The 18,274-nt window shown below is 44.1% G+C and overlaps 1 protein-coding gene across 1 annotated transcript in view; it reads left to right on the top strand.

Annotated features, from left to right (window-relative positions):
• The window catches only part of LOC126474839 (gamma-aminobutyric acid receptor alpha-like), a 274,065-nt gene that overhangs the window by 114,529 nt on the left and 141,262 nt on the right, over window positions 1-18,274 (top strand). Inside the window, exon 5 of the mRNA XM_050102317.1 lies at window positions 11,980-12,062. Coding sequence (XP_049958274.1) covers window positions 11,980-12,062 — 83 coding nt within the window. The remainder of the gene's footprint in view (window positions 1-11,979; window positions 12,063-18,274) is intronic.

The raw sequence follows: 18,274 nt of genomic DNA, 5'->3' as shown, positions 1-18,274 counted from the left end.
TGAGACAGGATTGTAGCGTGTCCCCGATGTTATTCAATCTGTATACTGAGCAAGCAGTGAAGGAAACAAAAGAAACATTCGGTGTAGGTATTAAAATCCATGGAGAAGAAATAAAAACTTTGAGGTTCGCCGACGACATTGTAATTCTGTCAGAGACAGCAAAGGACTTGGAAGAGCAGTTGAACGGAATGGACAGTGTCTTGAAAAGAGGGTATCAGATGAACATCAACAAAAGCAAAATGAGGATAATGGAATGTAGTCGAATTAAGTCGGGCGATGCTGAGGGAATTAGATTAAGAAATGAGACACTTGAAGTAGTAAAGGAGTTCTGCTATTTGGGGAGCAAAATAACTGATGATGGCCGAAGTAGAGAGGATATAAAATGTACACTGGCAATGGCAAGGAAAGCGTTTCTGAAGAAGAGAAATTTGTTAACATCGAGTACAGATTTAAATGTCAGGAAATCGTTTTTGAAAGTATTAGTATGGAGTGCAGCCATGTATGGAAGTGTAAAGTGGACGATAAATAGTTTAGTCAGGAGTAGAATAGAAGCTTTCGAAATGTGGTGCTACAGAAGAATGCTGAAGATTAGATGGGTAGATCACGTAACTAATGAGGAGGTATTGAATAGAATTGGAGAGAAGAGAAATTTATGGCACAGCTTGACTAGAAGAAAGGATTGGTTGGTAGGACGTGTTTTGAGGCATCAAGGGATCGCCAATTTTGTACTGGAGGACAGCGTGGAGGGTAAAAATCGTAGAGGGAGACCAAGAGATGAATACAGTAAGCAGATTCAGGAGGATGTAGCTTGCAGTAGTTAGTGGGAGATGAAGAAGCTTGCACAGGATAGAGTAGCATGGATAGCTGCATCAAACCAGTCTCAGGACTGAAGACCACAACAACAGTTGAGACAGAGTGATGGGATGTGATGCTGTGTTGGCTTTAATAACTGTATTTTGTGCTATTAACTCCTGATGCAGAGACAAAATTACTGTTGATAGTAAAAGTTTGAGTATCCAACTACACAGAAGTTATGGTTTGATAAAAGAGATTGATCTTATAATTCATGGTGTACTAATTGCCACCACACTCCTGCTTTCACATCAAGCACAGGCTCTTAGTGACACTTGTAAGGCACCCATCATTTTCAGACAATAGCGCATTTTACCTTATTTCCAGTTTTGCTACTTCAGACACCTGCAGTACGTACGGAGTAAGGAGCGAGCGGTGGGTTCCCACGCTGACTAGCAATGGTGGTTGGCCACCTGGCGCCTTCAGAGCCAGTGGGATGAGGTGCAGATGCAGAAATCGCTCGTGACCTCAGCAAAGTGTAGGGAAAGTGTATTCACTTTGGCAGGAATCAAGTAATTGTTATTAATAAATATTTGCCGACGAAAGTTGCCTTTTCCCAGACAGACATTAGGAGGAGTCTATGGGTCATAAATACTATCTTTCAGTAATTTTACAATGCCAGGAAATGTTGATATTAACAAATAAATGAATAGCCTGCGCATATCACAAGATGTACGATCTTACACGAACTAAACCGATTGTACGCTCGAGTTAGATACTGTGCACCATAGTCGGCAGTCGTTGATTGGATGCCTTTCGATCCAGTCATGCGGTAGACTATGCTCTCGTATCGTTAATAATTAGCTTATAATCAGAGTGCACAAGTTAATTTTACTGTGTTTCTCAAATAAACGCACCATAATAGCATTCCCTGTAAAAATTATTTGCAAAAATAAACTTCTACCCGCTTCATTACGTAAAATACAGACAGTGGTATTGCACTTTCAGAATCAGACGGCGCTGATACGGCTCTGCATGGGGACATAAATCTACGAAGGTATTTCCACATCAGAAACAGGAAGAATAGCTACTCACTAAGTCACGTCTAGGACGGACTGGCTTAATTATCGCAAAATTGGGGCGGTAAAACATGACGAGTTGTACTGCAGCCCCTTATACCGCCATCTACGGACTCACCGGCTAAACGGAGACATTTGTGGAGTTTTAGTACGAGTGGGGGTTCTTGCACGCTGACGAGAATTTTCAGAGCCTCAGCGTCTACCTTCCAGAGAGTTCGTGTACCCCAGTAAACGCCGCCATGTCTCATCAATAAAAAAATATCATTTCGTTATCAACATAAAATGCAATAGCGATGTGTAGCACTGACATGGCGCAGCAGTACTTGAACTGATCAGTCGTATCACTACCATTACACTGTAAAGTCGCAGCTGGAATTTGTGAATAGCTCTGTGGACAACAGTCCGAAATGCTAAAAGCCACAACAGTGTTCTCGGACGTGCGAGCAAGCCAACGTCTAACTTCGGCTAAACGCGATACACTGCTGTCAGAATCCGAAGGACATGCCGCAACGCATGCGGCAGTACAGGCCTGACTGCCCGGTGTTGGTTGCAGCGTTGCGCTGGACACAGATCTTGCGTCGTACTGAGATACCCTGCAGTTTTAGCTGTACCGCGGTTGTTGGCTATACAAAATGACGACTGTGGTTGCTCGTGAATAGACAGCATTCACCAACGAGTCATAACATTATGATTACTCGCCACTGCGAGTCTGAACGCCATCTGATGACGTTTAAGGCAAGTGACGCAGTAAGGAAAATATTCAAGCGGAGTAGAGACAAACGTAGAATTATTCTAGCGACGATACCGGTGGCAAACGGGAAAGTTCACCGACATAAGCGACTCTGATAAACGGCATAAACAGAACACAGCATGTTGTTATCAATGGAGAGACGTCTACAGACGTTAAAGTAACCTCTGGCGTGCCACAGGGGAGTGTTATGGGACCATTGCTTTTCACACTATATATAAATGACCTAGTAGATAGTGTCGGAAGTTCCATGCGGCTTTTCGCGGATGATGCTGTAGTATACAGAGAAGTTGCAGCATTAGAAAATTGTAGCGAAATGCAGGAAGATCTGCAGCGGATAGGCACTTGGTGCAGGGAGTGGCAACTGACCCTTAACATAGACAAATGTAATGTATTGCGAAAACATAGAAACAAGGATCCTTTATTGTATGATTATATGATAGCGGAACAAACACCGGTAGCAGTTACTTCTGTAAAATATCTGGGAGTATGCGTGCGGAACGATTTGAAGTGGAATGATCATATAACATTAATTGTTGGTAAGGCGGGTACCAGGTTGAGATTCATTGGGAGAGTGCTTAGAAAATGTAGTTCATCAACAAAGGAGGTGGCTTACAAAACACTCGTTCGACCTATCTTGAGTATTGCTCATCAGTGTGGGATCCGTACCAGATCAGGTTGACGGGGGAGATAGAGAAGATCCAAAGAAGAGCGGCGCGTTTCGTCACAGGGTTATTTGGTAACCGTGATAGCGTTACGGAGATGTTTAACGAACTCAAGTGGCAGACTCTGCAAGAGAGGCGCTCTGCATCGCGGTGTAGCTTGCTCGCCAGGTTTCGAGAGGGTGCGTTTCTGGATGAGGTGTCGAATATATTGCTTCGCCCTACTTATACCTCCTGAGGAGATCACGAATGTAAAATTAGAGAGATTAGAGCGCGCACGGAGGCTTTCAGACAGTCGTTCTTCCTGCGAACCATAAGCGACTGGAACAGGAAAGGGAGGTAATGACAGTTGCACGTAAAGTGCCCTCCGCCACACACCGTTGGGTGGCTTGCGGAGTATAAATGTAGATGAAGATGTAGATATCGTCACGGCCTGGCTCCAGGGAATGAGCTTCACGGAGACGGTGAAGCTAGTCGGCTCTTTGCTTACTACCAACCTGAGCATCCAGGGAAAGTGGCCGAAGGATGCTGAAATCCAGAGTAGGCGACACGATGTCGGACGCCTATGCCTTACCACAGTCTGTGGAAGTCGGAGGCACAGCCTTAGGTCATTGGAAACGTGTCGCCTGGTATCGTGAATCACATTCCGTGTTCGGATACGGTACCTCGAAACATTCACTGCACCACGAACGCCGGCCGTTGGTACGTTATTACGCTTTGAGGGACGTTCGCCTGGGCCTTTTCACAGCACCTCTTGTAGTACCCGAAGCCACCGTGAGAGTTTCGGACTACGCGAACATTTCTGGTGGCCACCTGTATCCATCAGTGCTTGATGTCTTCCATGACGGTGATGGCACCTTCCACCAGCATAGCTGACTCTCTCACAAAACCAAAATCGTACTGCAATAGCTCGGGGAACGTGAATGAGAAATCACATTGACGACTTACTCACCAACTCCGTCTGATCAGGACAGTGAGGATGCCATCGGTCGCTGCCTGTGCGTCCTCATGTGCCGGCCCGTAATATACAGAAATAGCGTGATTTGGACGTAGATATCCGCTACTACGAGGTGCATTCAAGTTCTAAGGCCTCCGATTTTTTTGCTCCGTACTGGAAAGAGATAGAAACAAGCGCATTGTTTTAAAATGAGGCCACGTTCATTGTCAATACGTCCCAGAGATGGCAACACCGCACGGCAGATGGAATTTTACCGCCAGCGGCGAGAATGAGAACTGTTTTAAATACTTAAAATGGCGACGTTTTCCTTACTTGAACAGCGTGCAATCATTCGTTTTCTGAATTTGCGTGCTGTGAAACCAATTGAAATTCATCGATAGTTGAAGGAGACATGTGGTGATGGAGTTATGGATGTGTCGAAAGTGCGTTCGTGAGTGCGACAGTTTAATGAAGGCAGGACATCATGTGACAACAAACTGAAACAACCTCAGACTCGCACAAGCCGGTCTGACGATATGATCGAGAAAGTAGAGAGAATTGTTTTGGGGGATCGCCGAATGAATGTTGACCAGATCGCCTCCAGAGTTGGCATTTCTGTGGGTTCTGTGCACACAACCCTGCGTGACGACCTGAAAATGCGAAAAGTGTCATCCAGGTGGGTGCCACGACTGCTGACGGACGACCACACGCCTGCCCCTGTTGCATGTTGACAAGCAATGTTGACGTGCAACGACAGCATGAATGGGACATTCTTTTCGTTGGTTGTGACAATGGATGAGACATGGATGCCATTTTTCAATCCAGAAACAAAGCGCCAGTCAGCTAAATGGAAGCACACAGATTCACCGCCACCAACAAAATTTCGGGTAACCGCCAGTGCTGAAAAAATGGTGTCCATGTTCTGGAACAGCGAAGGCGTAATCCTTACCCATTGCGATCCAAAGGGCGCTACGGTAACAAGTGCATCCTACGAAAATGTTTTGAAGAACAAATTCCTTCCTACACTGCAACAAAAACGTCCGGGAAGGGCTGCGCGTGTGCTGTTTCACCAAGACAACGCACCCGCACATCGAGCTAACGTTACGCAACAGTTTCTTCGTGATAACAACTTTGAAGTGATTCCTCATGCTCCCTACTCACCTGACCTGGCTCCTAGTGACTTTTGGCTTTTTCCTACAAAGAAAGACACTCTCCGTGGCCGCAGATTCACCAGCCGTGCTGCTATTGCCTCAGCGATTTTCCAGTGGTCAAAACAGACTCCTAAAGAAGCCTTCGCCGCTGCCATGGAATCATGGCGTCAGCGTTGTGAAAAATGTGTACGTCTGCAGGGCGATTACGTCGAGAAGTAACGCCAGTTTCATTGATTTCGAGTGAGTAGTTTAGAAAAAAAATCGGAGGACTTAGAACTTGAATGCACCTCGTACATACCTCCAAGAGTGTTCCAAGCACTTGTGGAATCTGTGCCACTCTCAATCACTACCGTGCTCTGTTCCTCAGGAAGACCGGCACGCTAGTACACTATACAACTTTCACCTTTGTCGTGAGAGCTCACCTGGACCCTTGCATACTAGGATCATTTGCAGAGAGATCTTGAATTTATGTCGCAACATTAGTCACAATTCCACGCGATCGTCAACCAGCAGGACGGTTTCAGTGTTAAACTACTGGCCATTAAAATTGCTACACCACGAAGATGACGTGCTACAAATGCAAAATTTAACCGACAGGAAGAAGATGTTGTGATATTCAAATGATTAGCTTTTCAAAGCATTCACACAAGATTGACGACGGTGGCGACACCTACAACTTGCTGACATGAGGAAAGTTCCCTAGCGATTTCTCATACACAAACAGCAATTGACCGGCCATGCCTGGTGAAACGTTGTTGTGATGCTTCGTGTGAGGAGGAGTGTACCATCACGTTTCCGACTTTGATAAAGGTCGGATTGTAGCCTATCGCGATTGCGGTTTATCGTATCGTGACATTGCTGCTCGCGTTGGTCGAGATCCAATGAGTGTTAGTAGAATATGGAATCGGTGGGTTCAGGAGGGTAATACGGAACGCCGTGCTGGATCCCAACGGCCTCGCATCAGTAGCAGTCGAGATGACAGCCATCTTATCCGCATGACTGTAACGGATCGTGCAGCCACGTCTCGATCCCTGAGTCAACAGATGGGTACGTTTGCAAGACAACTACAGTTCGACAACGTTTGCAGCAGCATGGACTATCATCTTGGAGACCATGGCTGCCGTTACCCTTGACGCTGCATCACAGACAGGAGCGCCTGCGATGGTACACTCAACGACGAACCAGGGTGCACGAATGGCAAAACGTCGTTTCTTCGGATGAATCCAGGTTCTGTTTACAGCATCATGATGGTCGCATCCGTGGTTGGCGACATCGCGGTGAACGCACATTGGAAGCGTGTATTCGTCATCGCCATACTGGCGTATCTCCCGGCGTGATGGTATGGGGTGCCATAGGTTACAAGTCTCGCTCATCTCTTGTTCGCACTGACAACACTTTGAACAGTGGACGTTACATTTCAGATGTGTTACGACCCGTGGCTCTACCCTTTATTCGATTACCGCGAAACCCTACATTTCAGCAGGATAATGCACGACCGCATGTTGCAGGTCCTGTACGGGACTTTCTGCGTACAGAAAATGTTTGACTGCTGCCTTAGCCGGCATATTCTCCAGATCTCTCACCAATTCAAAACGTCTGGTCAGTGGTGGCCAAGCAACTGGCTCGTCACAATACGCCTGTCACTACTCTTGATGAACTGTGGTATCGTGTTGAAGCTGCATGGGCAGCTGTACCTGTACACGCCATCCATGCTCTGTTTTACTCAGTGCCCTGGTGAATCAAGGCCGTTATTACGGCCAGAAGTGGTTGTTCTGGGTATTATGTGAGGCGAAAAGCGAACACAGACAAACGGAAGAAGATACGTGTGCTTGTATCCTTCCGACGACCGGCTTGCTAGAGAAGGTGCTCGCGAGCTGATTGGGTAGTGACGAGGAACGGATAGGACACTGTTCGATCTTCCTGAGGATGCCTCCCAGCGTTCACCCTACGCAACGTAACAAATTCGTGGGAAACATAAATCTCAAAGGTTGGACCTTAAACCGGATCGTCGTCCTCCTTTATACGAGTAGCAACATCGAGAGGTGAATTCTATTTTGCAAGAGTTCGCCATATCATTCCAGTTGTAGGATGTCAGTCGTGATGTTTAGAATACCCCAAGCTGCTAGAGACCGATCCCTGGTGACCTAGTGAAATATGCCTGATACAAATCTGGATATCACCCACGACATTTTGAAATCTTACTAGAAGTTTGTTTTATGTTATGTTCACTATCGTGCATATTATATAACGAAATTTCGTTCATTTTATGTGTATACTGTAAGAAAACTTTATGTTATTAGCTTTTAATTACAGATTATCAATATTGTAATGAGTTTGTGTCATAATAATGAGTTACTTATTATTTTCAATAAGCAAAATAGATGTATGTGAAACGGTAAACTAACAAACAAGAAAAAGAGTGCAAGTTGGAAAATTACAATTTAAAACATAAATTACTAGACTAATAACGAATGTGTAGATATTTTGATTAGGTGACAGCAGAGTGTGTACAGCTTATTTTCCAACAATGGTATTTCAGAAACCTGCCTTATTACACATGCATGGATGTAGCTTGGAAGCTTCTTTAATTTATGTTGTAATGAAAGTTTTCATTTTTCATAATTAAATAATGGTGGTGGCGTGCTTTGCAGAAATTCAAATTATTGTTAAATTTGATTCTACACTTTTAAAGAATGTTACTTACATATAAACTTATATATTAGAAACATATTTTGTGTATATTCGTTTCGATGATATTCCCACCAAACCTTACTTCCCAAATTACCAGCCGGCCGGTGTGGCCGAGCGGTTCTAGGCGCTTCAGTCTGGAACCACGCGACCGCTACGATCGCAGGTTCGAATCCTGCCTCGGACATGGATGTGTATGATGTCCTTCGGTTAGTTAGGTTTAAGTAGTTCTCAGTTCTAGGGAACTGATGACCTCAGATGTTGAGTCCCATAGTGCTCAGAGCCATTTGAACCATTTTGAACCCAATTTACCTTTCGGAGTGTGTTTCACCCCTTATAAATGAAATTGGGCGCAAACAAAAAACATACTCGTATTGCCTTGTTTTGCCCCCTCTACACATCTGCCGAGTTTCATAAGATCTTTTATTGACACTTGTAAATGTTCCCTTGTGAGTGCTTATGTAGCTCATTTGATCAGTCATCCAATAACAAATCTTTATTCCAAGATCTCCCAGCGACAAATGTCCCCTTTCTTAACACTTTCAAATTTCACTGTATCTGTCACATCCAGCCAATAAAGGCAAACATTGTCATTTCCATCCAGTAAATTTTTAGGAGGAATCTTAAACGAAGTCCTACTCTTGGTGACTTCATTACTAACCAATAGTGTTGTCGCGTGAGCAAGAGGAGACTTGTCCCACTCGATGATACGACTCTGAAACCGACAAATAAGAGCTCCCACATAGACAACAAGAAAAAGTGCACGCTCTCATTTTTAATGCTGTCGAACTTGGCTGTTTCTGTCTGAGCACGAATCTCGAAGGCCAATAGAATCAGACCCTGCGATTACCGTCCGGTAAAATATAAGCTTAAACAAACTCCTATGTTTATGGATTTCGTTACTGTTAAATAACAGTTCTGTGGCTTGAGTGAGGAATCATGACACTTCTGCCAACACATGAAGCGATTTGAAGTTGACAAGTAAAGGGGATCCCACGTAGACAGGCATGAGGAAGAACGCGTTCTCCAGAAAATAACTTTATGAACAAGTAGCAACGCTTGTTTTAGAAATTTAAACAGATTCCTCCACTGCACGAGCGCTGAGACAAACGAAGGTTCTCGCACTGGCCACAGGAAAGCTACAACTGGCCAGATTTTCATCTTCCTGAGGGCCTTTTCCGAACAATTCTATTGTTTCGGGAGAAGGCCGTTTCATCCACCGTCTTGAGAGTGTAGGTGTGTGAAATGGTTACCTGGGCTGAAACGCAGTTTTGGACTCTGAATATTTTTGTGGTCCAGCCTGTTTCTTTTAAGAAAAGTCTTATGTTTTGCCACTCGGCAGTTCCTTATTTTAATAAAACATGAGTGAAAAGAAGGCAATAAACAGGATGGTCACTGGTGGTACTGGAAATGGTGTGTAAATACAAAGTTGCGGAAAAAAATTAGTACGTTGATCAAGCAAATGAGAATGCTGTGTTTTGTGATAGATTAAGAGAAAACCGGCCACGTAATAAAATGGACAACGGATTGCTTCCATTGACGTGAAAAACTCCTGTACTCTGCAAACAACAGTGGTCTATGTAAATCCTCCCAGCAGGAACCTAACACGGCCTTGCAGAGCTCTCATGAAGACCGCGTGGTTCCAACTTGAACCCACTGCCACAAATACTGTGAAATTAGGCAGTCCGAATAGCTCAGGTATCTAACAGTTGCTCATAGTCTACACCAATGAGATGTGTAAACTCTTTAAAAAAAATTGAAAACGGTGTATAAACTACACTCCTGGAATTGGAAAAAAGAACACATTGACACCGGTCTGTCAGACCCACCATACTTGCTCCGGACACTGCGAGAGGGCTGTACAAGCAATGATCACACGCACGGCACAGCGGACACACCAGGAACCGCGGTGTTGGCCGTCGAATGGCGCTAGCTGCGCAGCATTTGTGCACCGCCGCCGTCAGTGTCAGCCAGTTTGCCGTGGCATACGGAGCTCCATCGCAGTCTTTAACACTGGTAGCATGCCGCGACAGCGTGGACGTGAACCGTATGTGCAGTTGACGGACTTTGAGCGAGGGCGTATAGTGGGCATGCGGGAGGCCGGGTGGACGTACCGCCGAATTGCTCAACAAGTGCGGCGTGAGGTCTCCACAGTACATCGATGTTGTCGCCAGTGATCGGCGGAAGGTGCACGTGCCCGTCGACCTGGGACCGGACCGCAGCGACGCACGGATGCACGCCAAGACCGTAGGATCCTACGCAGTGCCGTAGGGGACCGCACCGCCACTTCCCAGCAAATTAGGGACACCGTTGCTCCTGGGGTATCGGCGAGGACCATTCGCAACCGTCTCCATGAAGCTGGGCTACGGTCCCGCACACCGTTAGGCCGTCTTCCGCTCACGCCCCAACATCGTGCAGCCCGCCTCCAGTGGTGTCGCGACAGGCGTGAATGGAGGGACGAATGGAGACGTGTCGTCTTCAGCGATGAGAGTCGCTTCTGCCTTGGTGCCAATGATGGTCGTATACGTGTTTGGCGCCGTGCAGGTGAGCGCCACAATCAGGACTGCATACGACCGAGGCACACAGGGCCAACACCCGGCATCATGGTGTGGGGAGCGATCTCCTACACTGGCCGTACACCACTGGTGATCGTCGAGGGGACACTGAATAGTGCGCGGTACATCCAAACCGTCATCGAACCCATCGTTCTACCATTCCTAGACCGGCAAGGGAACTTGCTGTTCCAACAGGACAATGCACGTCCGCATGTATCCCGTGCCACCCAACGTGCTCTAGAAGGTGTAAGTCAACTACCCTGGCCAGCAAGATCTCCGTATCTGTCCCCCATTGAGCATGTTTGGGACTGGATGAAGCGTCGTCTCACGCGGTCTGCACGTCCAGCATGAACGCTGGTCCAACTGAGGCGCCAGGTGGAAATGGCATGGCAAGCCGTTCCACAGGACTACATCCAGCATCTCTACGATCGTCTCCATGGGAGAATAGCAGCCTGCATTGCTGCGAAAGGTGGATATACACTGTACTAGTGCCGACATTGTGCATGCTCTGTTGCCTGTGTCTATGTGCCTGTGGTTCTGTCAGTGTGATCGTGTGATGTATCTGACCCCAGGAATGTGTCAATAAAGTGTCCCCTTCCTGGGACAATGAATTCACGGTGTTCTTATTTCAATTTCCAGGAGTGTATGTTGCGTAAACTTTCGCTCTGGACATCTGTTTTCGTATGTCAAGCATTTTCCATCATTCGTCACGGATGAAGAATGGTGTATGAATCATCCACACAAACAGTTGAGCCAAACGATAACAAGTTCATCGTACGCCAAATTTCGTTCATCTTACTCACTTCTTTCTGTGATGCAATTTAGTACTCAAATTATTTTTACAGCAGTGTCATTTCAATAGTATCTTTTTAAATATTGTTATCTTAGCTTTCTTCACACATAAATAAAAGATACGACTGCCTCTTTTCTTTTTTTTAAGAAAGTGGGACTTGGAAAACTATTTTTCTCTCAGGCATGTTTAGTTACTAACAACTAGTGACTTGCCACCCATAAGAGCTGTTTGCCAAATTTTATATCTGTTGGGTGAGATTATATGTTATTTGGTATATAATTAACCGCAAATCGCTTTGCGGGTCAGAGGAAGTGTGTTTCATATTTGCCAAAAAAGTTAATATGATTTACAGTGCTTTCGTATTACTCAAAAATTTACTGTACTACTAATACGTAATTATTCAGACCGTCATAGTCCCTGTAATTGAAGCACTGATATAAGCAAGGCATTTCGTATTCCCCATTGGCTCAGATGCTTTCGTATAATGTGGACGCATATTCACGCATTTTATCCTGGTATGACGAAGTCAGACTTGCGCTGGGTCTGACGCTGGGTTTGTTCTTTTTTGTGGCAGGTTGACCATCAAGGCCGGCTGCCCCATGAACCTGGAGGACTTCCCCATGGACACGCAGCGCTGCCCGCTCAAGTTCGGAAGCTGTGAGTACCAGCTGCAGTTTAAATGAATTGATCGCTACTGTCAGTCAGTACCATTTGAGATACTGCAGTGAATATTTTGCATATTAGTTATACTTCTTTAGTATAGAACACACTAACATAAGGGATTTCATACGTAGCGACACGTTTCAAGAGTCAAAATGCCATCATGTATCTGGCGTTCAACCGACCATACACAGTCATACAAAGGCACTTAGAAATGCCTAAAAACAGAAATGAAATAACAATGTGAATGTAAATCAAGAAAATAACAAGCAGGTTTCGAACCAAGTGTTATTGCGCGGGACTAATTTTAGTTCTGAAATTAATTATCAGACATCAAAAAATTATGTCATCTTTATAACTGTGTAGATTTTAAACAAGCCTGTGATCTAGTGGACAGTGAACCTCTCTTGAAAATTACGAGAGTAGTTCGGAAAATAAGTTCCGTCTGGCAATAAAAAGAGGAATCGAATACAGATAAAGAAAGCAATTTGTTTCACAAAACTTAGTAACACTTACCTTACATTTCAACATAAATGCTCCAATTCTCCAGGTATTTGTCATAGCGTGGTATAATTTTATGTATTCGTCATAGAATGTTGCCGCCTGTTGGCTTAACAAGTGAGGCAACCAACTTGTGCAAAGTTTATGACAACCCAGTTTTTCAGTAACAACCTCGTAAATTACCGTTCTTGAAATTTATGGAAGCTGATGAGCAATAGCACTAATCGTAAACCTAAACCTTCTATTTCTTTCATTTCTTCGGCTGCACTTACCAGTTCGCCAGGAATCTAAGAAGGAGGTACACTTCGTTCTTCGTCATGCACTTGATCACGCCTTTCCTTAAACTGTCGGACCCATCTTCTCACCACTGAAGCATTCATTGCATTTTCTTCTTAAACTGCACAGACTTGTTGATGAATGACACTTGGTTTAAGGTTCTTAGCATTCAGAAACCGAATCACAGATCTCAGTCCATTCGCGGTGGGATTTTGCATCAACGATGCCATTATAAGCAATCACTACGAACGACACAAAACACAGAGCGCGCCCAAAATGGTGTCATTTCGTTCTGCTTGAACCAGAGATACTATTGCGCAGGAGCGGGACTGCGATCGTAGCAAAGCCGTGGAGAAAAATCGAAACGGAAATTACATTCCGAAGAATCCTCCTACGAAAGAACAATCTCTGCATCTCAAAACCACTATAGTTACTTGTGAATCTCTATATGGTGTAAAATCTAAAGCAAAGTTTTGAGCAGAAGATTCGGAACATTCTCAAATTCAAATAGGAGTGAGACTCCCTCCGTTGGTTCTCAGTTGCGTTTTAGGAGAAGTAATGTAAGACTACGGAAAACTAATATCGGAGCTTAAAGGTGAGGAACGAATCAAATTTGTAAGAGCAGATGTAAGATAGACTTCTTAACTTCTGCAGACGATCTGTCGATTTTACATCACAACGTTCAGACAGCACAAGCTAAAACAGAAGTACCAAAAGAAACAACTGACAGAGTAGCTGTCAAAATATCATTTGTAAAACGAAATACCTGTCTAGCAACAAGATCGCACCTATCATTCTATCTCAGTTAAAATATTTATGCCAGACATTCACGATACAGACCTGCAAAATACTGATTACAAATTTCGGTACCACAAATGGAAGCAGCCTTTTGCAAATTTACAGAATTACACCTCTTCAGCCTAGAATATCGCTGACTGAAGGACAATTGTCTTCACTGACGATTTCCGCTGAGAACTGAAGCCCGATGACCTTCAGAGACGAGTCTAGAGGCGCTTCATACAGTGTTGGGTTACCAACGTGACTGACACCCGCCATACAGCCCGACAACCAAGTGTGATGCTCTGGGGCCCCATTTTATTCATAGTAGGATCCCTGCAGTTGGCTTCCTCGGCACCTTGGTAGCACAGTGGTACGTCGACGGTACTCTACAACCCGTTTTGTTGCCCTTAATGGCAAGCCATCCTGGTCTTAAATTTCAGGAGTATAATTCCCTCCTGCACTCGGCGAGAGTTTCTACTGCCTCTCTTCATGTTTACCAAACCCTAATATGGCCAGAAAGGTCGCCGGATCTCTCCTCATTTGAGGTTCATAGCGTTATGGACAGGGCCCTACAATCGTCTCGGGATTCCGACGATAGTCAGTGCCAAGCCGAATAACTGCTTGCAAAAGCGCTAGAGGTGGACCAGCTTGATACATTTACATCTGCATTTATACTCCACAAGCCACCCAACGGTGTGTGGCAGAGGGCACTATACGTGCCACTGTCATTACCTCCCTTTGCTGTTCCAGTTCGCGGGAAGAACGACTGCCGGAAAGCCTCCGTGCGCGCTCGAATCTCTCTAATTTTACATTGCCGGCCTCGGTGGTCTCGCGGTTCTAGGCGCTCAGTCCGGAGCCGCGTGACTGCTACGGTCGCAGGTTCGAATCCTGCCTCGGGCATGGATATGTGTGATGTCCTTAGGTTAGTTAGGTTTAAGTAGTTCTAAGTTCTAGGGGACTCATGACCACAGATGTTAAGTCCCATAGTGCTAAAAGCCATTTGAACCAAGCCATAATTTTACATTCGTGATCTCCTAGGGAGGTATAAGTAGCGGGAAGCAATATATTCGATACTTCATCCAGACTTGCTCAGATTGAGAAACTCTTTCTCTTGAATAAATCATCCAATTTTTCTTAATTTGTAATCATCTGTTTTTCCGTGCATGTACGTCACATCTGCCGATTTCTATCCCATTCGGTAATTCCTTCATGTTGTGTGATTTTTCGTTCCTTAGAGTGTAGTTTTTCTTCTCTCATACTTTCTTGTTTAAGGTCCTTTCTAATCTCTACATTCCTTGCTCTGTCCGTTCTTGTTATTCCCTTAACTGCTCTAAATTCCATTTCCCCTGCTTCCAGTCTGCTTTAGTTCCTTTCTGTCATTGTCCATGTTTCTCCACCATAGGTGACAATGGGGAAGTAATAATTCTTATACATAAGGAGTTTTGCTTTTTCTGAAACTTTCTTATTCCAAATCAGGTGTTTTATTGTTTGGTAGAAATTGCCTCCCTTCTGTAACCTCCTATTCATTTAATCAAATATTCTTCCATTCCTAGATATTTCACTCCCTAAATAAGTGAAACTTTCTACCACTTTGAGGCGTTCTCCATTCAAGGTAATATTTCCGTTGATCGCATTCTCTCTTCCAAATACCATTACTTCACTCTTATCTTTATTTATTTTTAATCCATACCTATTCATTATTTTCTTCCACGCATCAAGTTGTAACTGTACATCTACCTCTTTATCACCCTATATTGCTATATCATCTGCAAAAATCATCTTTTTGTCTTTTTGTTTTACTATATCATTAACTGTCCTATTCATTCCCTCCATCACAACATTAAAAAGTGCATGAGATAGAATACTTCCTTGCTTAAGTCCTTGACTTCTTTCGAAGTATCCAATGTTCCCCAATGGTGTTCTAATTCTTCAATTGTGTCCTCTGTACATTGTCTTTCTTACATTAGTGTATCCATCTTCTATATCTACCTTCTTCATTTATTCCCAGTGTCTTTCCCTGTTAACTGAGTCATACGCCTTTTCTATGTCTATGAAAACCATTATCACCCTTTCGTTATTCTCCTAACTTCTAGCCTTCAGTTGACGGATAGAAAATATCAGGTCGATCGTGCTTCTTTCTTTCCGAAAACATTGATGTTCTTCACTCAGCTCCTTTTCTATCTTTTCACTTCCCAATCGTCGGATATTGTACTATTTCTCCACACACTTGATTGTCCTCTATACAGCCACTGCATTCCCACTGGACCTGCTGCTCTTATCATGTCCACTGAAATTGGAAAAAAAAGAGATTAAGATGGTATGGATATGTGAAGAGGAGGCATGGGGAGAGACTCCCCAAAATTATGGAAGAACTAAGGATGGATGGAAAAAGACCTAGAGGGCGCCCAAGAACACGGTGGAAAATGGGAGTGAGAATATCTGTAGAAAGGAGTGGTGTGACCTGGCAGCAAGTGGAGGAAGGAAAGTGGTGGGAGGGCCGAGCCAAATGGAGAGGACTCGTCAGCACCCAGACCCGGCAGTAGCTGGAGCGGGATCCGAATATAGACAGATAGATATTGTGTAGTTTGACACTGATCGGTCCTGTCGATGGTTACCCAGCTGAAAAACTGTGGGATCATCCCCGTCGGGCTGTTCGGTACCAAACAGCACCTCATTCATTCTCTTCCTCCACGACTCGCAGCTCTCCTTGCTGCAAAAGATGGTTTTCAGACTTTCACATGTGGTTACACTAACGTGACTGGACGCTGACTTTTCATCTCGTGTGTTGCTGATTATGGGGAAGAAAACCCTTTTAAATGTATCGCGGAAGAAATAAATAATAGTACCGAGCGAATACAGTGTATTTCTTAAACTAAATATTTAATTTTTCATATCGAATTTGATTCTGAAGATCACCTGCAGTCCACAATAACCAAGAGGCTCGTAATAGTCTCTGTTTGCAAGGAATTCATGTCACTGCGGGGATAATCCGTATGCAGTTACTTTTCCATACGTAGACGGTGTGGTACATTATTTTTAAGTCTTATGGAAGTGTTAATGGACGAGAGTGTTATACGTAATGTCAAGAGCAGAGAATTCTTTTGGGGCTATTTACTTCCATCGTTACTAGTACACAGGAAGAGAACATCCTGTACCGACCTGCAATAGCTTTTGCGAATACGCACATTATGACTCATCTACCTAAAACATCGCCGAATGAGACTCGGCCGTTATTTCTGCGAGAGTGATTCGTCAGGCTCTGCCATTCGTCAATCAGTTCACACCGTTCGATGGATGGGTTCGGCCTGCCAATACTATCCGAGTATGTCATTTGCGTGCTCAGGAGAACGGCGAGCATTGCACTAGGAAATACTGAAAAACATTATCCACCGGAACTGTTGCAGATATGCGCTCAGCTTCACAAGAGAACGTGATAAGAAGACGAAAATTACTTTTGTGACGTCACTTGATTTATGTACATGGATACGCGTTCGTTCCGAGGGGAAAAACAATGTTCCCCGTCTCATGAAGTGTGGAACCTCTCCTAATTTTAATAGAGGAATTAGTGTCGGGAATTCTCTGTTTGGGGTATTGGTAGCAAAAGCGTTTCCAAGTAAAAACGAATGATTCGTCCAGACAGTCATTTGCATTGTAACAGAGGAAAAGAGAAACTACATATTATAATATTATTAATCGACGGTAGATTCTACAAGGTAATTTTGTTCTCACAGAGAAATTGGCATAGAATTAATGAAAAAGCTTGCGGAGGAAGGAAGTCGAATAAAGTATATTTAAGACGTTGTCATTTATAAACTATACGTAAATATAGATAACTACATTTACATTTTGCATATATATTTGTAATTTAGTTTTTGCAGTGTGTAGCTGGAGTGAGCTGCTAATCATGGCTTTTAAGTAACACGTATTCTGCTTAGAAAATAATTTTGTTCGTAAGGAAACAAACCGACGCATTCTGTCGGCACTGGGAGTCGCATCAAAGACATAATGAGCAGTACTTATATGGGCTGACTCCACCTACACATTGATGAAACGAAATATAGCAAATATCTGCTTAAACACCATCACCAGAGAAACTGGCGACACTTCAGAGAGACACCATACGTAAGTACTAACATATAATCAAACAAATATGTATGGTGTATTATGTACGTGAATGATCCCATCCACACTGTATTCACATGTTATTTGAAAATGACAGCCGGCCGGAGTGGCCGAGCTATTCTAGGCGCTACAGTCTGGAACCGCGCGACCGCTATGGTCGCAGGTTCGAATCCTGCCACGGGCATGGATGTGTGTGATGTCCTTAGGTTAGTTAGGTTTAAGTAGTTCTAAGTTCTAGGGGGACTGATGACCTCCGAAGTTAAGTCCCATAGTGCTCAGAGCCATTTTTTTTTTGGAAATGACAATGCATGTCGAAAAATATATCTCGTGAAATAAAGACTTATAATTACATTGCAGCTATTTTGTACGTTTTAATAATACACAGACTACACAGACTACACAGACTATCTTCATAACTCTGCAGAAGGAAGAGTACACACACACACACACACACACATACATTGGAGCTATTCTGGAACTTGTAATAACAAACAAATTATGTCCATAATTCTACAAATTCCTATATAAGT

This window comes from Schistocerca serialis, chromosome 4, assembly GCF_023864345.2.
Source record: "Schistocerca serialis cubense isolate TAMUIC-IGC-003099 chromosome 4, iqSchSeri2.2, whole genome shotgun sequence".
NCBI classification, from domain to species: domain Eukaryota; kingdom Metazoa; phylum Arthropoda; class Insecta; order Orthoptera; family Acrididae; genus Schistocerca; species Schistocerca serialis.
This window is presented reverse-complemented; position numbering and strand designations above follow the sequence as displayed.